This window comes from Grammomys surdaster, unplaced genomic scaffold (assembly GCF_004785775.1).
Source record: "Grammomys surdaster isolate TR1022 unplaced genomic scaffold, NIH_TR_1.0 125996, whole genome shotgun sequence".
Lineage (NCBI taxonomy): Eukaryota > Metazoa > Chordata > Mammalia > Rodentia > Muridae > Grammomys > Grammomys surdaster.
In genome coordinates, this window is record NW_021620812.1 from 3,772,019 (window position 1) to 3,799,143 (window position 27,125).

At 40.8% G+C, this 27,125-nt stretch overlaps 2 protein-coding genes and 1 non-coding gene across 3 annotated transcripts in view; 2 read left to right on the forward strand and 1 right to left on the reverse strand.

The window, feature by feature from the left end:
• Positions 1-1,736: 1,736 nt before the first annotated feature.
• Msh4 (mutS homolog 4) overlaps positions 1,737-27,125 on the reverse strand; it is a 46,880-nt gene continuing 21,491 nt past the window's right edge. The window contains exons 9-20 of the mRNA XM_028754319.1: positions 26,943-27,017; positions 25,429-25,493; positions 24,124-24,293; positions 22,106-22,242; positions 21,039-21,142; positions 19,842-19,966; positions 14,868-15,068; positions 12,674-12,792; positions 11,284-11,412; positions 6,097-6,271; positions 4,297-4,385; positions 1,737-2,234 (exon numbers count right to left, since the gene is read on the reverse strand). Of these exons, the coding sequence (XP_028610152.1) occupies positions 2,043-2,234; positions 4,297-4,385; positions 6,097-6,271; positions 11,284-11,412; positions 12,674-12,792; positions 14,868-15,068; positions 19,842-19,966; positions 21,039-21,142; positions 22,106-22,242; positions 24,124-24,293; positions 25,429-25,493; positions 26,943-27,017 (1,581 nt within the window). The 3' untranslated portion in view covers positions 1,737-2,042. The remainder of the gene's footprint in view (positions 2,235-4,296; positions 4,386-6,096; positions 6,272-11,283; positions 11,413-12,673; positions 12,793-14,867; positions 15,069-19,841; positions 19,967-21,038; positions 21,143-22,105; positions 22,243-24,123; positions 24,294-25,428; positions 25,494-26,942; positions 27,018-27,125) is intronic.
• LOC114609946 lies at positions 8,146-8,279 on the forward strand. The gene has a single exon (XR_003709609.1). It is a non-coding gene; the product is annotated as a small nucleolar RNA SNORA17 (small nucleolar RNA).
• Positions 17,546-18,547, forward strand: Pnpla4 (patatin like phospholipase domain containing 4). The gene has a single exon (XM_028754320.1). The coding sequence runs from the start codon at positions 17,546-17,548 to the stop codon at positions 18,293-18,295; it is 750 nt and encodes a 249-aa protein (XP_028610153.1). The 3' UTR covers positions 18,296-18,547.

Sequence of the window (27,125 nt, forward strand, 5' to 3'; positions counted from 1 at the left end):
GAATGGAGCCAGGCATGGTGGAATGAATGGAGCCAGGCATGGTGGAAGGAATGGAGCCAGGCATGGTGGAAGGAATGGAGCCAGGCATGGTGGAACACATCTTTAACCCCAGCACTTGGGAGGCAGAGACAGGCAGAGATGAGTCTACAGAATGAGTGAGTTCAAGGACAGCCAGGGCTACACAGTTATACCCTGTCTCGAACAGAAAAATAAAAAGAAGGAATTGAAGTTCAAATATTCTGTTACTCTCTTTCAAAGACGTGGCAATAGGGAATATATAAGTAATCAAACAAGACAGTATATATGCTAAATACTTGATGTTAATTTAATTTCTCAAAAATATGTATTTCATTTGAATTATGACTTATTGAACATATCTGGCTATTAATGTTCGAATAGTGAACCAACAGAAATAATAAACTTTTTTTTTCTTTGAAACAAGGTTTCTCTGTGTAGTCTTGGCTGAACCAAGCTTAATAAAGTCAATATATATTACCAATAAATTCTGTAAAATATTCACATATTTAAAAACTATATGAAGGTTAAAAAGATAGTGCAGTTGTTAAGAGTTCTTCTTGCTATTCCACAGGACCTGAGTTAAGATTCCTAGGACCCACACTGGGAGCTTACAACCATCGGATAACTCCATTTCGAGGGGTTCAATGCCCTGTCCTGGCCTCTGCTGGTACCAAATGAATGTGGCACATACTCATACAGACAAAAAACAAAGACACATGAACCAATCACAGCATATGCAGTCTGTGAATGATCTTGTTGTTCCAATTACTATGAATATTGCAACTCCTAAATAAATGGTTCAGGGTGCACCCAAGTCCAGGAACTTAAACAAAAAACTACGGGGTAGACCTGAGAGCCAAGACTTTCAAGACTTTCAAGTCACCCATTGAGATGGAATTGTAAAATGAAGTGTTTGAGAGGAGAAAGGCCCTTTCTGCTTAAGAAATAAGTAACAATGTTTTGGTTTTTTTGTTTTTCTCTTTTATGAAACAATGACCTTTTTGTAAACTCTGATTTGGTGGTGAATGTGGCTTGGCTGTGAGGGCACTGATTTACAAAAGAATCTCCTTTGAATGTGTGCTTATTTCAGGTTGTTTCCTCAGTATTGTAGCACACACCACTTGTGTGTGTGTGTAGGTCAGAGGACAACTGTGTGAATGATTTCTTATTTACTGTGTGCATGCTGACATACATGTTTACAGGCATGTACACCGTGGCGTGTTGGGGGGGGTGTCAGAGGACAACTGTGAATGAGTCTCTCATTTCAGCATCCAGGTTCCAGGAACTGAACGCAGGAGGTCAAGGTTTGCAGCAAGTGCTCTTACCTAATGAATCAGCTTGCTGGTCTGAAATAAACAGAATTTAAACAAAAGAAAAGTGTTCCCTGGGAATAGCCAAGAGAGGCAAATCAGTATTGTCTTTCCATTACTTTTTATGTAATAAGGGTGGCCACAAAATGAAAACCAGACAGGAGTCCACATGTAAAAGCCAGACTGCTGAGCCCTGGATGCAAAGCTGCGCATGAGCCCTGCTCCGGTATTGCTTGCTGCATTATAAAGGGTTTATTCCCACCTTTAGGGATGTACTGACTAAGATTGTTTTCTTTAATCCTCAGCACCATTATACTGAATTCAGAATCATTTAGTGTTAGAATTTGTAGACACCAAGTTAAGATGTAAAGTCATAGAACATTATGTCAGAATAGAATGCAAATGTTTAAAAGTACCTTTTCAGACCTATTCTTTATTATATATTTTTAAGCTAGAATACTTCTGTTAACATTCTAAACATACACTTAATAGGGAACTATAAATTTAATCTGACTTCACAAATGAAAATTATTGTATGATTTTTCTAACAAAAACTTTTCTTTAAAAATGTGTCCCTTTTGAAGCTATTCTAATGAGTATTTTCCATCTAGAGTTCATAGTAGGTAAACATTCTGAGGTTAGTCTACTATAATTTTCAATTAAAATATAAAACTGAGCAACTAAGACGCAATCCTTGTGTAAGCCGTGAAGTGATCACTCCTCGGTCTTCTCTGGAAGGTCCACAGCCCTGGGAAAGTCCCCTTCATACTTCTTCTTGAGATTACTCAGATACGTCCGTAACCTGTCTGGCTCCAACTGGGAGTTTCGAGCAGCCTGGACAAGCCTTGTGGCGAGATGGTACACAGCTCTCTGCCTGTCCATCTCAGGGGAACTCCTTTGATTTTGCTGTTATCAAAATATGGAATTAAAATATAAACGCATATTTAATTAATATGTTGGAATTATTTTATCTTGTTTCATAGAAATAGGAACTCAAGGTCTCACACACACTTTAAAATGTGCTATCCTGGAGAATTAAATTTCTCATGAACATTTAGTATTTTATGAAGGACTTGTATCCTTGCAAGTGACATTTAAAGAAGAAATCCTGCTAAATCAGTCAAGTTCGTAAACTAAATACCAAAAAGTAACAGAAAATTCAGCAGAGAGATGAGTCTGCAAACACATTTTAATTTAAAAGGCATGGACTAACACTGCTTACAACTATGCAGTGACTCAACTGTAAGTGTCACCCAGGGATAAGACAAGTCATCAGAAAGCCATCTGCCGAAAGACACAACTGTTGTAGGCTAACAGAAAATATTGCCTACGGAGTAAAATACATTGAAAAATAAACATAAATGGAGATCTACAACTATGACTGATTCTTAACAAACTAAACTTAAGAATACCTAAAAAATAATATTTAAGATATAATCCAACAAGACTTAAAGATTGGACAAGAAGCTAGATTTTTTTAACTTCCAATTTACATCTCTGACTGAACTAGATAAAGATATCAACAGCTTCAACCCTATCGATTTGGAAAATCTTAGTAAGTTTCCCAGTAGTATTATCTCTTAAACTCTTTCCTGGTGGCAGACAATTCTCTCTGTAAATATATTTTCCCTTCTTATACCACAATAAAATGAGTAAAATTTAATAAGGCAGAATAAGATAATCATATGTTTAATCATCCCCTTGGTGCCTTAATTAATTACTCTTATTTATATAAAGTTATTGGGTATTTTCAGGCACCAAAGCTGTGTCTGCACACTTACAGGGCCTACAGTCCTGTACAGCTCGTGTGACGATAGAGCTCAAGCAGCTCACAGTCCCGCAGTGCAAGCAGCCTGCTGTGAGCACTGATGGGGTAGTGTGGGAAGGTCTGTGAGAGGGATGCACAGTGCTCAGAGAAGGCAAGCTCACTGCCAGCACAGACCAGGAACGCTTATAGATGACAGAGAATCTAGAACCAGTCTTGACTCATAGAAGTGCCAAAACTGGAGGGTTCTGGGTAGAGAAACAGCTGAAGCAGGGGTAGGAGAGACTTGGAACACAACTGGGGAGATGACACGTGACGAAGATGCAAATTATGTGAGACTGACTGGTGCAGGGTAAGGGCGGCATAAGCAAACCAAAGGAGACCCTAAAGCAAAACTGAGCAGAAGGGAAGATTCCTGAGCCATCAGAGACTGGGGAATGAGGACAGCGCCCAGGACCTCAGGGAGCCTTAAAACAGCATTTTCTGAGATAATTATACAAGACTTTACAGGCTCAACTTGAACTTGATAAGCAGCGTCTGACAGCTCCTGATGAGGCATGGTGACTATGCACTGGGAGACAATGTGGAAAGTGTACGGGGTGGGTTAGGGAAAGAGAGTTAGCAAGACTCTTAATGAAATGTGCTCGTGAGGAAGGGGCCACATACAGCCACGATGGAGAGGGGCTCTTGGATGTGAAAAGACAAGAGTTTTTTTCCCCAACAGATCATGATTTGTTTTTTATTTAAAAATAGATGAATAGATTGAAGGATGGCTGACAAGATGCCTCAACATGTAAAGGTGCTGATCACCAAACTTGATGACCTGAGTTCAATCCCTGGGACCCACAGGATAAAAAGAATCAATTCCTCTTAATTGTCCTCTAACCTGCAGTCTCAGTCTCTCTCTCTCTCTCTCTCTCTCTCTCTCTCTCTCTCTCTCTCTCTGTCTTACACACACACACACACACACGTGCACATTGTGCCCTCTAAGTATGACACACAAATAAACATAATGATTTTTAAAACATTTTTAAAAGATCTTATGCATGAGTACTCTCACCATTAGGGAGGCTAAAGAGAAGGGAGAGCTGTGGTAACACGAGATTAAGTATGTCATATAGTAAGGAAGTGCAAAGACTTTAAGTGTCTTATTTCTACCAAGTTTGGGAGGTATTTGGGTTTTGTTTTGTTTTTTTTTTTTACCAAAATTTGACTTGTAATTTGAGTTGTAATCTCTCTGGCATCCAAGACAATCGATGGTGGAAGGGAGGAGGCCTCTGCAGCTTTCAATCCTAAAATTACAGAAAAAGGACATTAAATCATTGTCTCTGTGTAGTCTTGGCTGTGTGCTCCTCAATCTAGCAGACCCATGAACATGAAATTCCTCCATGACTACTCCTCGCTTGGCAGACGCCCTTCCACAGGCTTCCTATGGATCCAACAGTTTACAGTCTCTATAGGTTTAAAAGCAGCAGAAGCAGCACCATGTTCACCAACATTACTGGTTGCTATGCTTACTAAACTAGGGCTGACCCTTGATAACTCACTGAGTGCTGATGACTCCATATCCAGGACAGATTATCTCCATCCCACCCAAGTCGAATGGAGAATGATAAGGCTTATTACACATCTGATACAAGAAAACTGTCCAGTTCATTTCCTACTTTAAATAGTAAAGCAGGTTTTATTTTCCTCATAGGAGTTATATCCAAAGATAAAAGTCATTTTTGACGACTTCAATGTATGGAAAGTTGAAAAGTTCCAGAGTATGAGAATCTGCATGCTACATAATGATTTGCATAGAAAGTAGTTGACAAGAGTTTAAGAATGTGATAGTTTGAATACACACACACACACACACACACACACACACACTGTGATGGTTTGTATATCCTTGGCCCAGGGAGTGGCACTATTAGAAGGTGTAGCCCTGTTGGAGTAGGTGTGGTCTTGTTGGAGTAGGTGTGTCACTGTAGGTGAGGGCTTTAAGACCCTCATTCTAGCTGCCTGGACGTCAGTACTCTGCGAGCAGCCTTCAGATGAAGACGTAGAACTCTCAGCTCCTCCTGCACCATACCTGCCTGGATGCTGTCATGTTCTCCCCTTGATGATAATGGACTGAACCTCTGAACCTGTAAGCCAGGCCCAATTAAATGTTGTCCTTATAAGAGTTGCTTTGATCCTTGTTCATGGTGTCTGTTCACAGCAGTAAAGCCCTAACACACACACACACACACACACACACACACACACACACACACACGTACGTCCTGGAACATGCTCAGTAGACCAGGCTAGCAGATTCAGAGATCTACTTGTCAATGCCTCCCAAGTGCTTAGATTAAATGCATGTACTACCACCACCCAACTGATATATTCCATTTTTAAGTTTTTTTAGATGTAAATATAAAATATCTTGAGAACAAAGTGACTATGTCAATGAATGTGTAGGAAATACAATATGTGAAATTATACAATTTACAAGTATAATCTGTTACACTGGGACTGGAGAGATGGCTTAGTGGTTAAGAGCCCTGGGGACTTTTCTAGAGCACTGAGGTTCAATTCCCATTACTGGCATGATGGTTCACAACCATCTGTAACTCCAGTTCCAGAGGATCTAACATGCTCTTCTGGCCTCCCTGGGCACTAGGTACATAGCAGGTGCACATACATGCATGCATGCAGGCAAAAACCTCATATACATAAAAAATAAACAAACCTTTTTTTAAACCTCTTACACTTTCTAACAGGCCAATGCTTCCAGGGCTTTCTTGCATTATTCTAATGCTACAGTTTGGTTGTAATGTATCAGTTCAGTTGATATAAATGAAAATCAAAGAACATAAACCTGTATAATATGAATTTGTCAAAGAAATTAGACTGTTGGAAAGCATATAAACACTGAGAAGGATGAGGGACAGGCAAATAAAGGGGAAAGAAGGTTTGCCTTAAAAGACATGCATTGTTTTGATGTCTACATTTAAATTCTATATGCGGTACCGTAGTTTTTTTCTTCTGTGAGTCCCCTGGAAAGTTTGTAAGTATACAAAATTGCATCTTTATTTCTTGAGGTATTCTTCACATGCTGAACTTCAAAATGCATGTTTTCTACATTAAGATACAGGGCATCTATATGGCACAGTTCCAGGAAATGGGTAGTGAAGAGTGTGAATGCCTAGAACACATGACAAACAATGAGAGTGAGTACTATTATCTAGAAAACCTTATTTCAACTATTCAAACATAACACATTAGCTTAACTTTCCAACTAGCTTAGCAAAGACAGGAGTAAAACCAGTATCTCAGAGATGGACATGTTCAGGTCATGGGTTTTGACGTTTATATCCAATTAAAGGATAAATTAAGGACTTTGTTTGCACATGCACACTATGTTATGTAAAGAACTGCCAGGAATGGTAGCACACACCTTTAATCCCAGCACTCAGGAGGCAGAGGCAGACAGATATCTGTGAGTTCAAGGCAGACCTCTGTGAATTCGAGGCTGGTCTGGTCTACAACGTGAGTCCAGGACAGCCAGGACTACAGAGAGAAACCCTCTCTCTCTCAAAAAAAACAAAGAAACAAAAGATATGTTATGTGAAAGAGACTAAATCCCAAAATAAAGAGATAAAGTTTACAGAGATAAGCTACTAATCGAGGAGGCCCCACAACCCTGCTGCCACAGCCTCACAGCACCTCCCTCCACACAGCACACACGTCACACTGAGTCTCCTCTACAGGGACTATCACAACATGGAATTAATGCATTATATTATGTATTTACATTCTCAAAGGTTTTATTTTATGTTTGATTTTTTTCTTGTTTTTTTTGTTTCTTTGGTGGTTGTTTGTTTGTTTGTTTGGTGTTTTTTGTTTTTGTTTTTGTGCCAGGAATTAAATCCAAGGAGAAATTCCCTGAGCACTTGAGAGGCTAAACCAAGAAAACTGCTGAGTTTGGGACCAGTTTGGAATACACAGAGAATATAGGCCATCTAGTTAGAGTATATAGCAAGATTCTGTCTCAAAGGAAAGAAGATTAAATATTTAGCTGGCAAATGTCTCAACCAAAGATAACAGCAAAAAAAAAAAAAAAAATCAGAGATATTTGACATGATTACACATAGAAATTCCCCTAAGTCCATGAACAGTAGGTAGTTTGGACACATTTGGGATGTGTCCTTCATAGGTTAACTGGTGACGCCTGAGCCTCAGTATGGCAACCCAGGGAAAAGGAACAAAACCAAAGACATTTTGAATAAAATTTCCATTTTGAATAGGGGTCAAATAAAGTTTAAGTTCCCCAGACCTCCCTAGGTAACTGACATCCTGGTTGGTGAGTTGAGACATGAATGCTGTGACTGTCATAGTTGAATAATCCTACCAATGGGAACAGGATAACTGAACCACAAAGACATGTTCCTAAGGAAGGCCCCATCCCTAAATCCTGATTGGTGGAATAATTTGGCACATATGTCTGCAGCATTCTGGCTTGGGGTCTCAGTTCAGCTCCTGAGTCTGTTCTGCAGCCCTGATCGATCAATAGCAGCTGAATGCATTTTTGCATCTGCTTAAGTACTCACTAAGATGAATGTTTGAAGACACAGACAGCTCCCAGTCAGTGCTGTTGTCCCTGACAACAGTTTTTGCTGCCTAATTCAAATTAAGATCTTGCTTTGCAGGACTCTTATCATTTCTTGAGTTTTATTAGACTTTCAGACCCTAATAGAGGGACCTTTAAGAGGAGTGGTTTAGTGGGAGATCACTGGACACAGCTTGTGGAAGGAGTTACTTTGGTCTTTTGGAGTGAAACTCATGGGAGTTACTGATATAAAACAGTAAGATTAGCAACTAATTGGCCTCTAAACTGCTTAGCAGCTAATGACTGATAATAATGTCCTAGAAACCATGCATCAAGGGTCGTAGCTCTGTGATAAGAGCACTGGCTTCCCATGTGCCAGGCCCTAACTTAGGTCCTTTCCAGCATGCACAAATGTAAACGGGACCTTTATAAACTCTATTAGGTTAATTCAGCTTAAAAACAACTGTTCAACTGCCCCTAGAGACATTGCAGGTGTGACTGCCATGTCACATGATGTTAGTAGGTGGTAGAGAGGAGAGAGGCTATGTCTATGCTCGGTGTTCTGACCTATGAACATCTAAATGATTAGTAGTAGCTTAACATTCACAGAAAAAAGTGAGCCTGAGTCTGGTGCCACAGACCCCATGAGGGAGTGAGTCAGGGACAGATGACCTCTGCATGGGGCCATGCAGGTGGCCCGGGGAGGAGTAAGCCTGAGATGACCACTTGTCTGATGCCATGTGACCTGGACAGGGGCCTAGCCTGAGATAACCACCAATCTAGTGCTGTGCCTGCTCGAGGGGCCAGTTTATAGCCAAGATGACCCTTTCCTGGTGTCATAATGCATAGGTGGGGCCTAACACTCCTGAGACCACACCAGAGACGACCTTAGACCCTAGGCAGCCCCGGGCACCACAAAGAGGAGCAAGTGAGTAGTGGAGAAATGAAAAAGAAGCAGCAGAAGGAAATGGGCACAGTGAAAAGAGACAGAACTGTAGACTCAAGAGTAGTCAGGAGCAGCCTGGTGTGAGTAGCTGGTGATACTACCTAAGGTCACAGTCCTGGCCTGTGAGCCACCAGAGGGTCACATCTGGGTCCACGGCCCTGCAGCAGCAAGGGTCTGTTACCACCAAAGGGCAAGTAAACAGGTCTAAGCTGCTTCCTGGGGACATGTTGATGTTTGAGGGCTATGCACTGGTCCCACCCCTCACCTGAGCATTCTGGGAAAGTTGGCCCTGGTGGCATGAGAGCAGAGGGCTGAACCCAACCCTAGATAGCTGCAGTACTTGGGAGAGTGGGCACAGACATCACCCAGGAAGCACAGAAGAACTGGCCCTGGTTGCAGGAGTTTCGCAGAGTGAGCCAGACCCAAGTGTATGAACGTGGGAGAGCCTGCCCTGCCACTCATCTCCCTTGCAATGACATGGAGGAAGGAGAGATACTCTCCTTCCCCTTTGCAACTCACCACCTGTGACAGGTGGGAGACCTGGCCCTGGGGTCATGAGAGCAGAAGAGCTGTCCCTGCCCCTCACCCACTGTAGCACTCAGGAGAGCACGCCATGCACCCACCCTGGGCAGCACAGTAGAGCTGGCCCTGGTGGAATGAGCACTGATGAGTCATCCCTGAGGGGACGAACTGGCTCTGCCCCCTTGCTGCCTTTGGCATTGGATGGGCCGGCCAGGGTAGAGCAGGAGAGCTTGCCCTGGTGGTGTGGACATGGGAGAACTTACCCACTGGCTTACAACTCAGGTACCACCCAGGCTAGACCCAGAGCTTTAAGTTGGTCTGCCCCAACATCTACCTCATCTATGAACTGCTGAAATGTGTGAAGGGGCTGGTCCTGCAGATCCAAAGCTGTAGGTTCTCCATGACACAGAGCAACAACAGGACGTCCAAGAGGAGTCCCAGTGAGGTTCCAGTATTGAGTGTAACAAAAGCCAGAGAGGCCTCTAACCAGACCAATGCCTCATCGCAATGAACATTTGCAAGTAAAGAAGTGTGGACAAAAGGGCAAGCCGTAGGGCACACTGTGACACACTACAGCTTCCACAATGAGATTTTCTCTCCCTCCAGTGGGTGAGGGGTTGCAAGGGTAGAGGGTGGGTATGAAGGGAGGGAGAGACAAGTGGGACTGGGATGCATGGTAGAAATTCACAAAGAATCAATAAAAAGATTTTTTTTAAATGATATCTTCAGGGCCTATAGAGTACAAATATTGTACTAGACTCCAAGGATTGATTCTAGGGTAGAAAATTAACTGTAAGCATCTTAAAACTAAGAAGCAATACAAGCTTCTACTCTTCTACTAGAAAGGGAGTATTTTAAAGTATTGTTGAAGATAACTATTTTTAGGTATTGCAGAAGATCACAAAAATATTCAATCAGGAAATGGATATTGTATCAGTCAGAGGTCTCAAAAGAATCAGACTGAGTGCGCATGCGTGTGTGTGTGTGTGTGTGTGTGTGTGTGTGTGGTATGTTTATGCATCTGTACTCATAATGATTTGGTTCATGATCACAGAAGCTAAGCAATGGAATTTTTGGTAAGCTACATTTTCAGGAGACCTATGAGGTAATTCTAGCTGAACACCACCAGGCTTCCATCTGGAGTGGACATGCCAGAGTCTGAAGACAGCAAAACCATCGTGTAGACTGCTGGCAGCCAGACAGGCGCTCTGCCGACTCTTTCCCGGGACAGTCGCCCTTTAGGATCTTTGAGCTTTCAGCTGGGCAGGGCCTGGGCCCACCAATGGAGGCTCTCTGCTCAGGCTACATTGACATGTCCATTTCTAGAAATGCTCCACAGACACGATCCAAATAACGTTTAACCAAATGTAAAAGTGCTTGTAGCTGGTCAGACTGACATGAAAAAACATCCATTACAAATGCAAACTTGCTTTTTTAGTCTTAAGTGACATATGCATCTTATTCATGTGGGAATTCTGGATGACATTTGGAGTGACATAAAACATGTGTGCTGACACTACTTTTGAGTTGCTGCATACTTGCATTAATATATAAAATAGTTTTTCATTCTCTATAATGAATTGTTGTGGGCTCTTGTTTAAAGTTAAAAAACTCTTTAAAGATACTTTAAGATATTTTAATTATGAAAATATGCTTTTTATTTCTCATATCTGAGTATATTTTAAATAGTCATCTATGAAATAATTTTCCAAATTAGCTTAATAACAGAGTAAAAGTAATTTTTACAAGATTTGTGAGAACCTGTTTTCTTTAAAGGATGCTGTTTCCTTTGGGTATTTTCTTCCATGATGGCTCAGACTCAGAGATTATTACATGTGGAAACGTGCTATCTTCAGATTGTCAGATTTTGTAATATGTAATATATAACATCTTCATATTTTGTTATTCAATTTGATTAAATTAAAGCCAACTGAATTTTTTATCATCTGTAGGTATCAATGTTACTCATCTATATCTTGTATGCACAACAGGAATTCTTACTTTCACCAGAAATGAAACAAAAATTCCTGTAGTGTGTCTTTTTTACCCAAAATTGTTTAAAGATCTATTTGTGGGTACTGATACAATCCAATCATGTTACATACATGAAGCACACCAATTAGAATGAACAGGGGCATACCTTTATGCTCAGCAGATGCTCACAGACAGCATAAGAAATTCCAATCCCTTCTTCTGTATTAGTGCCTCTGCCAAGCTCATCAATTAATATGAGTGACTTGTCATTAGCATTATGAAGAATATATGATATCTAGAAGACATCATTTTAATACTATTCATTATACCCAAACAATGCTGTTCTCTTAGAAAACTAGTGAAATTGGTTACTTTGTAAATATGTCTGAAATTTATTTTAATAGAGAAATCCTGCTGAGTAGAATATAGCACACTGCTTCTCTTTCAGACAATCTCGTAACTAATAATTCCATTTGAATAGTTCATATATAAAAACAGACATCTACATATGTATGAGACAACAAGACAGCATTATCTACAACATGAAGAAGCACGTCAGTAAACAGATGCTTAAATAAGACACAAAGATGGCCGTTCTCTTCTCCACAAATTACCAATCACCATCATACAATGTTGAAAACGAATTTAAAATATATTTTCTTCAAAACTTACTTACATTTGCTAAAGACAGAACAAGGTATTAAGAAAAATATATCTGTTTAACAAATTTAAATCCATGGCCAACAAACAAGAAGACTTAAACCGGTAGAAATCCTTTCCTTCTAGAGAATCTCCACCTCTTTCTCAAAATACAGAATTCCACTCAATTGTATTATAACGAATTAACTTTTTATGCAACAAGGGATCTATTTAAAAGAAATACTTCCTGAGAGATAGAGCCACACAGCTGTAATGCCAGCACTTAGACAGGGAGAGGCAGGTGGATCTCTGTGAATGTGTGGCCAGCCTGGGAGGGCTATATATATATAGTGATATCCGTTCTCAAAAATAAATAGATAAAATAAAAGACATACCTTCATGTATCTAGACTATTGATAGACTCCCCACAGGCATTCTATACATGCTAAGCAAATGTATAGGTTTCTTTCTTTAACCTCACTTTGTATGACACATCAGAAAAGAAACCTAAGTGCTCAGTGAGGCATGCATCCTTCCAAACACAGTTGTTCTAAGTGCTCTGCTTAGACACAGACAGCGTTTGCTCAGATCAGAGAATGAAGAGTGCACACTTTCATGGGGAAGAAGCATTCTCATTCTCCCATTTATAGGGCAGAGACAATGACTTTGAAAGCTAAAGGACAATTGATTCCTCTGAAAAGCCTGCCAGATCTCCTCTATAGAAACAGGAAAGAAAGCCCACGTTAGCAGCCTAGAGCTGTTTTTTTTGCTGAGGCACCAGCTTCCATTTCACCTAGGACACACTAACAAACTGTGTCTGACTGCCCTCTGGCTCTCAGAAACTAAAGCACACCAGCAACTCTGGATGCCAGGATACTTAATATGCTTCTAATAAAAGTGAAGTATTGTTTAGTTACCTCTTTCATTTCTTTCATAAATGTTGATGAGTTTGTTTCAATATCATCATCTGTACTGATTCTCGTAAAGATCTGTGCAGCAATCCTAAAGGAGGCATACTCTGCTGGGACATAGGAGCCTGTGAAATATAAGCAGCACTTCCAGTGTTTTAGAAAACAAGGTACCAAACAACACTGCACTTCTCACACAGACTGCTGTAGGTGGAGTCACAGGGCATGGCCCTGGCTCTCTGCTCGCTGCATAAGCTACCACTTAAACTCCTCTTTCTCACAGGGAAACAAGGGCCTCTGGCACCTGCCATACAAAGTTATGAAGAAACCCAAATGTAGTATTTGATGCGATGTTCAACCCCATCAGAAAGAAAGAGATCATTTTAACCTTCATAAAGGGTTAGGTTATATAGATAGCTGATAGATAACACTCAAAAGAGAAACAAAGACATGCTTATGAATCTCACAAATGAAATCTGAAGGAAATGTGTGAGGGTCAAGTTGATGAAAAATCACTGTAAAATACAAATAGTACAAACACGCAGAAATGTGTCCAAAGCAGGACAATAAAAACATGTAATCAAAAGAAAGATGAGTTCTATTCCATGAGTCTATTCTTACACTATTAAGCTATCTAAAATATTCCCCATTTGATAGCAGATCTGTTAACCCTTTGTCTATGTTATGTGACATGAAAGTCATCCTAACATCATAAGACAAAATAAGCAATGTAGAATGGGAAACATATCTTACAGAGCCCTGTGTAGATAAAAGTGATATAATGGGAGGGAAAAGGCAAGTGAAGTTGCCTTACATCTAGGGCAAAAGAAAGATGGAGGACAGGGAGGGCCTGGCTAAGGAATAAAGACCACTGGAGGAGGTCGTGTAGTCTGGTAGCCAGGCTAAACTTCCTCTCCCCTGGAATTCCACCACTGCCTGTGCTCTCTTAGCTTCGAGTAGCCCTGTCTGCTGGCTTCTCCTCTCAGGATCCACCAGCTGTGATCACAGGCGATCATGCTGCTACCGGTTTGGAGGCAGAGCCTGAACAGCAACTTAAGAGCGATATAACTTGTCTGAGAGTGCGTGGTCTCCAGGCTACCCATATGCCTTCAAGCTTCAGTTTACTTTTCACTTGGGCCTGCTGAAACACACACACACACACACACACACACACACACACTTCAGAATTTAAGATGAACAATGATAAAAAGTAAAATAACTGCTTTAGACAGTTAAACAACTAGCACTAGGAAGAGTAGATCATTCTGTGATACAAGAACCAGATCAGGGCTACTAAATAAAATCATGCAAAGTCATGTTTCAATTTACTGCAGTGAATCCCCCCTCTCTAATCCTGTCACTTCTCTCCCCTGCCCTCTTTCTCTCTCTCTTCTTTAAGACAGGATCTCTTATAGCCCAAGTGGGCTTCAAGCTACATATGTGGCAGAGGCTGAACTTGGCCTTCTGATCCTCTGTTTCTTCACCTCCTTCATGCTGGGATACGGGTGTATGCTGCCATGACTGGCTTCTGATAGCTGGCAGTCAGTTCTCAGGAAAACCAGCTACAAGACTTATGTGAGACCTGAACATGAAGACATATGTAAGAGTTCTGGAGCACTGACAGGCATTTACACACATGTTCATGCATACAGACAAACACACACTATACATACTTATGTACATAAGGAGAACGTTTCTATGCCCAATATTGTAATGTATAGAAAATGTCACGTGGTCACTAAAGATAGTTTATCCTACTCATGATTTGGTGTCTTGGGTATTTTTCTATTGCTATGAAAGCACCATGACCAAGGCAACTTCTAGAAGAAAGTGTCTATGGAGGCTTACAGTTCCCTAGGGTGAGTCCATGACCATCATGGTAGGGGCAGGGCAGCAGGCAGGCATGGCACTGGAATAGAAGCTAAGACCTTAGGTCCTATCATCAGATAGGAACTAACTGGGAAAGGCTTGGCCTTTCAAACCTCAGAGCCCAATGATACACCTCCCCCAACAGTCACAGCTCCTAACCCTTCATAAACAGCTCCACCAGCTGGAGTCCACACATTCACTTATCTGAGCCTAGGGCCAGAGAGCCCGCACACAGTTAAAGGCTAGGCTCATGCCCTCCACATGAGTCTACGGAGGCTGTGCTTGCTCAAACCTCCACAACTGGCAGTCATATAGTAATGTACTAATAACTTACCAATCTGGGCCATGATCTGACAAAGTGCAATCTGCTTTAAATACGTGGACTTTCCACTCATATTTGGTCCAGTAATGATCAGAACATTACTTCCTTCTGTAATGTAAGTATTGTTTGCAACAGGTTTCTCTGCAGATATTTTTTCAAGAATGGGATGCCATCCTTGTTTGATTGCTAAAGTGTCAGTAAACTCTGGTCGAACTGAAAAAAAAAAGGGAGGGAGGAGGTTAAAGCTGAATATGTATCTAAATATATTGTGGTGTGAACATACGGAATGACCTTAGTAATTTTATGAGCCCAATTCAGTACAATAAGTTACTCCTTTATCCCACACTTACTCCTAAATCTCCCTTAACTGTAATGGGTATAACTCATTATTTTTAATTATTTCTGGTGAATGTAGTTCCTTTTCACTGCCCTGGGTTCCAAAACAACTTATGAAACAACTGTAAAGATTAAAAAGAACCATATGACAATTGGTAATACTTTCCAAATAACCAGTGACTCCTCTAGACAGAAGTTTACCCGGGAGACCTAAACACTGCTTCACATCTAGCCACTCAGTGTGCAAAGCAGAGTGTAACTAAACAGTGCAGCCACACATAAACATAACAATCTGTCCTATACCCTGGAAAATATGTCTAAAAATCTACTTTGGAAATGGAGAAACCAAGTACAAAGGTTCAGTTAGTTCAGAGAGATCTCTCTGAGTAGCATCTAAAGGGGAAAACTAAACTATTGCACACTGAGAAATGGACTGCATGGATAAACTTCAACACATTCATTACAGATTAAGGTACAGAAAGACCAGAGGTATTTTTAAAACTATTGCAGTTTGAGAATTTAGATATATTTCACAAATTAAGTAGAGTAAGTTACTCAATAATTAACAAAACAACTATTAGACTAGCAAACCCTGGGCTGGGGACATAGCTCAGTTGGTAGAGTGCTTGCTGATTATGACAGCGTGCTGAGGTCCTTGCCAGTACAGCATACACTGGCATGTGTCAGGAGCCATAATGGGACAACCTAATAATTAGCAGGTGATCATCCTGAAATGCTTGCCTTGGATTATCATATAATCCGCGATAAGTGAGTTCTTATTCAGCAAGGCTGTGAGGAACTTATTTTAGGAAAGATTCCTGCTATTAATATGCTTTTCCTATTATTATTATTATTAAACATACATAACAATCACTCAGCAATAGCACACCCCTTTGGAGCATATCTCTGCAGATCCACAAAGACGTACTATCTTGTGGTGATGCTATATAGACATATAGATGACTTCTTAAGTCTTAATGATGACCCTATAAGAATTCCTAAAATTATGTCAATGATTATTAAGCTCTATTATAACGGGACTGCTATTAGGTCCCTCTCTGATTGTCAAAACTGCAATGAGAACTCTGCCGGTCTCTGAGTGTCATCAGTTAATTGCCCTTAAATAGTAACCAGACTTTCCCCTGCTCAGAGTACATTCCAATGAGGTTATAAAACAATTAACCAAAGGTCACTAAATGGGAACTCACAATTTATTATAGGTACTAGGACAGAAGAGAAAATATTGCCTGGTTTTATCTATACAAAATTCCATTAATTTCTTATAGTTTTAAACCTTCAGTGAGCCTGTGGCACTAGACAGGTGATGGATGTTTAGCTAGATAATTGCTCCTAATGGATATACATGTAAACATTCTGTGTTGTAAACTTCTATTTCAATTTATGATTTGAATTTTGGTGTGAACTTGTGATGAACTTGGAACATGTGACCATGTACTCTGAAAGATGCATAAGTACTGAGGACAAAGAGAAGAGAGTTAGTTAGGTATAGAGGAGAGTTAGAATAGAGAGTTAAAAAATACAAGATAGAATAGAGATAGAATAGAGTTTTTCCCTTTTCCCAGTTAGTTTTCCTTTTTCCCCACTTTGGATCTTTCCGCTTTTCCCTTAGATAGCTTTCATAGGAAACTGTTAACATCTTAGTAATAAATGCATTAACCACATCTCTAAGTGTCTTTTCTTCCTTCGACCTCAGACTAGCAGACTTAAGATAGGGCCCAGCAGGTCCTGCTTTGAGAGTACAAAGACTATTTGCTTAATCCTTTGTTGTGCCAGTTAAGTGCAGTTTCTGGCCAGAGGATACCAGAGGGCAGGCCAGCATAGTAAGTGAGCTTTTCTAGCATAGATAAGTAAACTCTTGTTATATAGCAACACTACCAAAGTCTTACCGCCCACCCCCATCGACGCTCCTCCATCCCCAACCCCCGTGGCTGCCTCAAGAAGAACCGACAAGGAAAAGAAAGAAGATCTCTTCTCTCTCCTACCAAGCCAGGGCTGGCCCCCTGGCAGACATGGTGGTGCTTGTGTGAGGGGCAGGCAGATCTGAAGATAATGGCCATCCTCACTCCCTAACTCAAGTGCGAAACAGTCTGTTAAACTTGAGATCCCAAGGTAAAGTTCTGATCCCAAAGAAAATATCAAAGAGGACGGTGCTGGTTACGGAGCAGCTGCACCGCCCACGGGGAAGCGAGAGGCAGGCGCGGGTCCTGACGTCATCAGGACGCGCAGGACGCGGCGGCCCGGGGCTCCCGCGGGTTCCCGGCGTGCGCGTGACATCACCTGTCCATCACAGCGCTCACGTGACGTCACACACGTGACACTTCCCCGCGGCCGCCATGCCGCCCCTGCACCTCTCCTTCTCCGCCTGCGGCTTCCTGGGCGTGTACCACCTGGGGGCGGCGACCGCGCTGCGGGGGCGGGGCCTGCTGCGTGACGTCACGGGACTCGCCGGCGCCTCGGCCGGGGCGCTGACGGCCGCCGTGCTGCTGACGGCGCCGGGGCAGATCGAGGCGTGCACTAAGTTCACGTACGACCTCGCCGAGGAGGCCCGCGCGCGCGTGCTGGGGCCGGCGACGCCCGGGTTCGATCTGATGTCGCGGGTGAGGGCCGCCCTGGACGCCGTCCTTCCCCGGGACGCGCATGAGCTCGCGCGCGGACGGCTACTCGTGAGCGTCACCCGCGTCGCCGGCCTGCAGGGCCGCCGCGTGAGCGACTTCGCCTCCAGGGACGAGCTCATCACGGTTCTCCTGGCCAGCTGCTTCGTTCCCGTGTACGCGGGACTCAAGCCCGTGGAGCACGCGGGCCAGCTCTGGATGGACGGTGGCCTGACCGACAGCCTCCCCGTGATGTCCACGGGACGCACCGTCACCTTCTCGCCCTTCGCTGGAAGCGCCGACGTGTCGCCGCGGGAACACGCGTGGGCGTGTGTGAGCGTGGCCGGGCAAGACGTCGCGGTGTCCTGGGCTAACCTGGTGCGCGCGCGGCAGGCGATGTTCCCGGCGTGCAGACAGACGCTGGAGGCGATCTACCACAGGGGGATGACCGACACTGTGCGCTTCCTGCGTGAGGAGCTCCGCCCTCCGTAGACGCGGGCGCGTGTAGCCAAGGCTGGCCCGGAGTGCGTGTACATGTGCGTGCCGTGTGCACAGCGCTCACCGTCCAGCACTGGCCCCGTGGCTTCTTGCTACATGGATCGTCCACCGTCGCCACCATCGCGAGGAATTGATTATTAAATAAAGATATTGATGGAATTGATTATTAGATAAAGATATTGACGGGATTTATGATTAAAGATATTGATGGAATTATTAAAGATATCGATACAATTTAATATTAAATAAAGATATTGACGGAATTGATTATAAAATAATGTAAAAAAATCAGAGTAAATATTTCAGCCTATGATAGCAGTGATAAAAAGTTAGTATTGATTATTATTTATTATTTGCTATTATCATCTGGCATTATTAAGATTTAAGTTTAGAAATTTAGAAATATAAAAAAAATTATAAGATACTTCCTACAAAAACAAGTCAATGTAATGGTGCTGGAGAGATGGTTCACTGGTTAAGTCCACTTGTTACTTTTGCAGGAGACCTGGGTTCAGTTCCCAGAACCCATATGACAACTCACAACCATCTATGACTTCAGGTGCAGGTGACCTGATCCTCTATTCTAGCCTCCAAGTGCACTGCACACATGGGGTGCACATACATACATTTATGCATTCATGCATATACATAAAACAAAAATAATATTTAAAAATCAATCAATATAACAAATCAGAAATCTTGTTGCTAAATTTAATCAAAAATGTTAATGTTAACATCATACCTGCAGTTATTCAACCATAATTATCACACACTAGGCCTAGGTGTTTACATGCTGGAGTGTGATAGTTACTGATGAGTTGTGTAAGAAGTTTCAGAGACTAACTCTACTGAAGTGGTGATCTGACATTGGAGAGTGGTTGCACATTTGCAGAAAGGCTTACATACAGATTTGGGGTATGAAATGTGGCACAGTTCCTGATCTTTGTGCACACGTGTTCCAGAGCTGAGAGAATGTGCACCATGCAGACTTGCTTCTGTTAGCAGTCAGTGTACCACTACTACTGAGTATTCAGGTTACAACTTTTGGATCATGGCCACTTCACCAAGGACACAGCTCAGCAGTCTTTCTTACTTGGGAAATCTTTAAAAATCACTGCAGCTTTGTTCTTTTTTACTTGCCAATTTTTAAATGAATATTATTTGCATTTAACTTCAAATTCTTTGGAGATTAATTTTTATCGTAATTATGTGTTTGTGTGCTTGTGTTTGGGAACGTGTATCTGAATGCAGCACCGTAGGCAGCCATGTCTGTCCATGGGGAAGAGTTCTAAGCAGTGGTGGGTGCTGGGAATCTAACGGGTGCTCTAGAAGAACAGTATACATTCCCAGTCACAGAGCCATCTACCCCTAAATTCTTTTAAATGGTAATTTCACTGTCTCCATTGTGTGTCTTAGTTTGGGTCACAGACAAGAAATTATTTCAAGTAAAAAGAGTAAAATATTCACAACTTATATAAAATTGAGTAGGATACACATTTCAGTATGTCACATGTTTTTCTTGTCAAAGGCAGTGACTCACCGTAGTCAGAAAGAGTACAGGCATGGGCAAACGACAGCAGCATATCCAGCATTGACACCGTGTCAGACAGCTTGTACAAGCAATGGATGTGCTCGTAGATCTCGCCGAGCAGCTTGCACACTATCCTAAAACACACGTCGGACAAGACAGGATTGATGGTTCTCAAAAGGAGATATGCAGATTTTAGTTGCTTGAGAGCAATAATATTCACAGTTGTGCACTATAAGAAAGTCTACTGTTTGGTTGGCTCATTTTAGATAAAATATTGATGCCTCAGTGCACTGTCACATCTACCAGGTAAAAAATAATCCATCACCTTCTATATTCATTTGTGAAATGATAGCCTCATTAAATATAAACAAAACAGACATTTTCAAATAATTTGCTTTAGAAAATATAAAATATTTTATATGGATATAATCAAGTGCTCATTATACATATATCTGCTAATAATCTGTCTCACACACAAAAACATAGACACATGTATAGACATATACACAGAGATACACAAAAAACCACACACACACACACAAAGAAAATAGAGGGAAAGGGAAGGGGGAAGAGAGAGAAACCCAGACATACAAAGAGACATACACACAAATACAAACATATACACAGACGCATACCATGTTCAAATCCTGTCATTATTTAAATTTTCATGAGTAGGGTGAAACATAGTACACTCCAGGAATTACTCCCCTTTCAAGTATGTACCCAGAATGTACATTAATAGTATCTGAGGGCCCAGGACTTGAAACTGTTTTGAAAGCCCAAATCTTCCACTCTATCTCAGTCTACCAAATCTAAATATGTTGCTTCTCCTAAATTCAAAGCTACTGTTCCATGGACAAGAAAAGAGCTGGCACTATTACGATGCTACCCTAGAAATAACAGAGTGTGAGAAGCCAGTGCTCACAGACCACAAGGAAAGAGTAAGCTGAACTAAGCCTGAGCCAGCTCACGGCACACAAGCTTTGCACAATGGCGCAGTGCATCATGCAGAAGTCCTGGGAATCCAGCTAGCTCTTCCTATTACACCTCCACTCATGCCTTCCATAAGGGTCACTTGTTCTCAACACAATGGCGGACTTTCTTTTCTAACACAAGTCAACTGCCTGCAATCAGACAAGGAGTCAATTAATTACATCTATTATAATTCCATGTAATTCTAGACTCAAATGCTTCAAATGCTCTTACATGTAGGTCATGTGGTAGATTTCTCGCAAAGACTCTTGGCATCTTTCATTCATTTTAATTAAATCTGCTGATGTAAAGCTATATGAGTTTTTCACTTTAGAAATCTGTAGGAAGGTAAAAGCAATGTCAAAGCTATGTGTACATGCACATGAGATAAAACATACAGTTCATAGGACAGAAAGATACGTCGTGTTCAGGTTAACCATTTTACTTTCTAAGATAAAGTACTACAAGGAAAGTTATAGATACTGTCTATAAAAAATAAAAGCAAGATTATGTAAAAGATAAAGCAAGCTATTTCTAACCCAATCTCTCCACACGACTGACTGGTAAGTTCTGAAATGGCCTTGCAGAAAGGTTAGAAGACTGCATCACATTAGCAGGTAACAGCCACGATGGACAATGGGGACCACCGTGACCCCTACTGTGACTCTGACTCTCCTCAGCCCTGGTCCCCTATCTGAACCTTACTTGGGGTCTAGCTCTGTGACTTTTTCGAGTAAACCTATATATAGTAAGACAGTGTTTGTGTGCACTGTTTGTATGTACAGGAGAGTAAATGTGTACACAGAAATAAGTACTACACAGTCACAGGCTTAAAAACACTACAGAAAACAAACATTTCCTTACTGCTGACATTCTCAAACCTTTAATAGGAAATGAATCTGGAAAACTGTGTAAATAAGAGTTAAGTGAGGTGCTTCAGCAGGTAAAAGCACTCACAGCACCTGAAGTCAATCCCTGGGACATAGATGGTAGAAGGAGAGAAGTGACACCCACAAGATGTCCTCTGACCTCCAAGTGTCACATATAAAACAATGATATTTTAAATTTTTAAACAAAAGGTACTGCAGTGTTTTCCTAAATTCATTTGTCAATAACATCTTTTGGACTTTGTTTCCTCATTTGCCTTTTGCCTCCTTTGGTTGTCCCCCTTGAGCCTGTCAGTGTGGTGCGGCTGCTCAGTGGGGTACAGAAGCAAAGCCATGCACCAAACGAAGCCTGGAAAGTCTACCCATCCTTCCACAAAGCCAGGAGCAGCCATTTCTTTGCTACTCCAAGTTAACCTTAATAAACTCTGAAGGCAGCTGGTCACTGGAGAGAGCAGTGCAGTCTGTGGTCATCTGGATGAAGAACCCCCGTGCAGAGCTGAAGCTGGTCCGTAGGGGAAGACTGTACTTCTCTGCGAGCTGTGCTATCATTCCTAGGGACCAGAAACCAGGAAAATGAGAATCTCCTGATGGGAAACTCCCTTGTAGTCATAGGCTCTTTACTTATTATTTTATACACAAACAGGAAACTATTCTTAGGGTTTTTTTTTAACAGTAAAAAAATGTTAATATCCAAAAGATGTAGAAAATACCCTTTAAAATGCTATTGTCTGATGTGTGTTTCTAAAGGAAAAGAAATTATAAAAATTAAAACAAGAACTATTTTCTCTGAAAATTAGGAATATTAGAGTTCTGTTTTGTTATTCAACTTTGTAGTAAAACAGAAGTTACATAAACTGCTGCAGCTTAAATTTTACCAGTGTGTCCCCAGAATGAAATAGATCTCAGGTAATAGAATCTGAGAAGTAATTCTAATCTGTCTGTCCGTCCTGCACTACATAGCTCTAAGCTTGTGCCTCCACTCCAGCCCTTTGTCTTGAACTTTACTTGTAACCAACCCAGTGTCCCTACACAAGCTGCTCCTGGCTTTCCTGCTTTCCCAATGGTATCACCATTTGTCGCCTAGAACTTTCACTTAGCATTTGAGACTACATTTCTCTTTATAATGGTCATGTCTACCTAATAATTAGTAAGTTTGTTAATTAGTAACATTTTTTTCTTTTAACTTTGTGTCTTGTTAGGGTTTCATTTGTTTGTTTGTTTGTTTGTTTGTTTGTTTTGAGACAGGGTTTCTCTGTGTAGCCCTGGCTCTTGTTAGGGTTTCTATTGCTGTTAATAAAACACCATGACCAAAAGCAATTTTAGGAGGAAGGAAGAACACTTCACACCCCATCACTGGGAGGAGTCAGGGCAGGAACCTGGGGGTGGGATCTGTGCAGAGACCATTGGAGTCTTGCTAGCTTGCTCTCATGGCTTGTATAGCTTGTATTTTACAGCACCCAGGACCACCTGCCACTCATAGTGAGCTGAACCCTCTAATATCAATCATGAAACTCAAGAAAATGGACTTGCCCATAGGTCAGTCTGGTAGGGACATTTTTTCAATTGATGTTCCCTCTTCCCAAATGACTCCAACCCGTATGGAGCTGACATCAAAGCAGTGAGTACACCTAGCACTCTTGTCTTGTACTGACTTCTAGCATCTTTCACTATGCTTCCCAGACTCAGGCCAGTGTACACCTGCTGTAGCAGCACCGAAGTACACAGGGAGTAATTAGTAGGCTCAGGTACTAATCCTCTGATAAAATTGATGCCACTCTCGGCTAAAGCATATCAATATTCTTCACTCTCCAAAGAACTCCCAATGTACATGAGGTCACTCTCTAGCACTTTGACATCATTCTTTTCATTCTGAGATAGGATCTCACTGTGTAGAGCAGGCTGGCCTGGAATTCGCTATGTAGACTGAGGAGGCATCAAACTCATAAAGATTTGTTTCTGCTAGCTCTTAAGTCTGGGATTAAAGAAGTGTGCCACCAGGTCTGGTGACATCACTAGGTTTTTTTTTTCAACTTAATATTTTTAATGATTATCTGGGAATTTCACATAATACACCCAGATTGCACTCACTTCTCAGTCTTCCCAGATCTACTCAGCCACTGTTTGTGACCTCACCTTTCAAAAACTGTATTTCCTATATACTCACTGAAGCATGGTCATACAACATTTGTTTTTAAAAAGAGGCTTTTTAAAAAGCAATATGTATTAGCCTTACTGAGTAAATATAAAATTATATTATATATATAACAGTATATATATATTATATATTAAATATAATAGGTAGTAAGGTTATATACCTCTCTCTCTCTGACACACACACACACACACACACACACACACACACTCTCACACACACTCACACCAGTAAGACGAGGTAAAGCATGTGATACACTGTAGCATTCTGGCACAATTACCTGCGATGTCGTCCACAATCTCTGTGTACGTCCTCCTGGCTATGTCCAGGAACTCACTGATGTTCGAGCGCACTGCATAGCACTTCTGCGTCCGCATGTTCAGGCAGCCCTTCATGTACCTTGCATCATCATTTATCACAGTTTTAATCTTCTCAAGTATCAGTCCAAACCTAGCATGAACACAAAACAAAAACAGGTAATAAGCAAATAGCCACTTTCACAGTTAATGAAACCAAACCTTTGCTGAGAGTTATTTTACAGTAGATGATTAACAAACGTTTATACTTATCTAGATTAGAGTTATCATTGTCTCAACTTAAAACTATTTTTGCAGTCAGGATTACTCAAAGATGGTATGAAATGACCAAATAAAACTAAAATTTGCTAATGGGAACATCTTCCAAGTTATCCATGATCAGTACAGCTGTGAGTGACTAAAGGTTCATTATAAACATGACCCCTAAAGAACTGACAAACAATTCTAGCTCCATCTTCCTTCATTCCACACACACTCAGGCCTATAGCAAGGGCTGTATTAGACAGGGTTATCAAACAAACATGTCCCCCTCCGGAAGAGGGACCTGTGCTGTTGGGTACAAATGGGAGCCACCAGGTGACAAACACAGCAATAACAACTTCACAAGCCATAGACTGTGACATCAGTTTACCTAATTTGTCAAATATTCTGTTCTTGAACATCACATTTAATTAAGTTGGTTTGATTATCAAGTTCAGCTTGTGGCATAACAAAGGATGCAAACCTTTGACCAACAAAGCAACTTTTAAGCATGATAACCTTCTTGGTCAAGAGCCAAGGTGCTGTTGCTAATAATTTAACAATACTAATTGTTTTTACAACTTGTTCTACATTCACATCTACTGAGATTTGTTTTTCTACATTAGGCCTTCCATGATTTATCATAGAAAAGGATGTATTTCTGTAAGATGAGTATCCCCACTCAGAATGGCTACAAAGGAAACACTGGTCATTAATACAAGCAGCCACTGTGCTTTTATCCTATTATCCTACCCACGGGATTAATATGTAATTGACAGTTAATGAATTCTTTGAAGAAACCAGAATAATTATTTTGAGACAGGATCTCACTATGTAGCCTGTTTTCCTGGAACTTGCTATGTAGACAAGACTGTAGGAACTCACAGAGATCTGTATGCCTCGGCTTCCCAAGTACTGGCATTAAATGCACACCACCACGCTCACACAAACTGATTGTTCTATAGACGATACAGTTAAAATCAATTATGATCAAGAATAGAAGTATGATCTATTAGTAGGTGACAAACCTATGGTCTTCCAAGGAGCCATAGTAAGCTTTTAATAAGGGTGTGCTACAGTTCTTTAAGGTGACCTGTTAAAAAACAAAATTATAGTCAGCAAGTCATGGCACTATTCAAATTCAACACTTGATACTCAACACTTGACCAATGCTCTTGCTCCGTTTTCTCATGTTTATTCTCATGAGATTTCAGACATGAATGAAGGTGAGGACAGACTGCATCTCCCCGTAAAGTCATTCACCACTTCAAGGTGATGATTTCTGTTTTTCTGTCTCTTAAATGACATCTAACTTCTCACAGAAGTAGGCACTGAAACAGCTACTGCTCTACAACTAAAGTTATCCTACAGATAATTTCAATATTTGAATTTATATATTTATAAATAGAGCAATTTCTCCCTCCTCATACAGTAGAAATGGAATTAAGAACTTTCTTTTGTTTAATGGGAACTGCAAATGGGCAGCAACTGAACAAAGGGACATAGGAAGAGGAGGAAAAGTCGTTTTCTGTGGCCATTTCAATTTGGGGAGACATGATGGCTATAATTTGATGTGCTTCTGAATGGAAGTAGTATGTACATTCTGAAAAAACTTAAAGAGTTCACGGAAGCATAAAAAATTCAGTCACTCATAATTCAATTTCCTTTAGCAAGATTATATACACTAAATATTATGGTACATTTCCTGTCTCCATCTGAAATTTAAAACTTATATTGTATGTTTCCTTTTCCCTCACTTAATACATCATGGACATGAGAAACTTTTTACTTCAATGTTCAATCATTTGGCTTTATGTATATGCATGTGGGCATGTGCACACCACAGCACACATATGAAGGTTAGAAGATATCATGCAGGGTCTTCTACTATATAGGTCTTAGGAATCACAGTCAGGTAGTCAGGCTTGACAGCAAGTATTTAACCTGCTGAGCCATCTTGTCTTGCCAGCCCAATAGCAGTTTCTTAAATTTCCAATATTTCACCTTCATTTCTCTTAGAGAAAGAGAAAAAGAACATAAAGTTTGGGTGTAGGTATGTAGGGAGAGATCTGAGAAGAACTGAAGAAGGAAAAAATATGATAAAAATATATTGTATAATTTTTTAATAAACAAAAAATGTTTTTTAAAAGTGTTAAAATAGAGTTTAAAGATATGAATGAATAGTTACGGGTGAAGTCTCTTAGAAAACTACAAAGGAAATGACTAATATTAAACAACTGAAATGAATGTGGGATATAGATAGTAGTATACCAATGTTAACTATTCCAAATTTGATAAATATTTTGAGGTTATGTAGGACATCCTTGCTTATAGAAAAGGCATGATTAGTAGTTAGATACTATAACTTATTTTAAGTGGGTCAGTGTTGTTAATACTAAGGACAACATGTATTTATGTATGCCTATTCTATATATGTAGAGAGAGAAAACACTATTCTTACAACGTCTAAGTTTACTTTTTTCTAAAGAAAATATCTAAAAATAATACTTCATATGTTTTGTGCAACACATATGTGAACTACCTTTAAAGGATCCACAAGTTCCAATGTATGCTTCAGATAGATCAAATTTGTTATCTTTGACTCAGCTGCATTAACCTGTCCAGGTAAAAGACAAAGGTAAATACCCTAAGTTTCAATTCAGTGATGGGTTTTCCTCTTGGCCAGTCAACTTCTATTAATAACATCCCATAGATGTATACATCA

Bases quoted from the DNA above. Each gene is read 5' to 3' on its own strand.
- Pnpla4 (XM_028754320.1), top strand. From the start codon at position 17,546: ATGCCGCCCCTGCACCTCTCCTTCTCCGCCTGCGGCTTCCTGGGCGTG.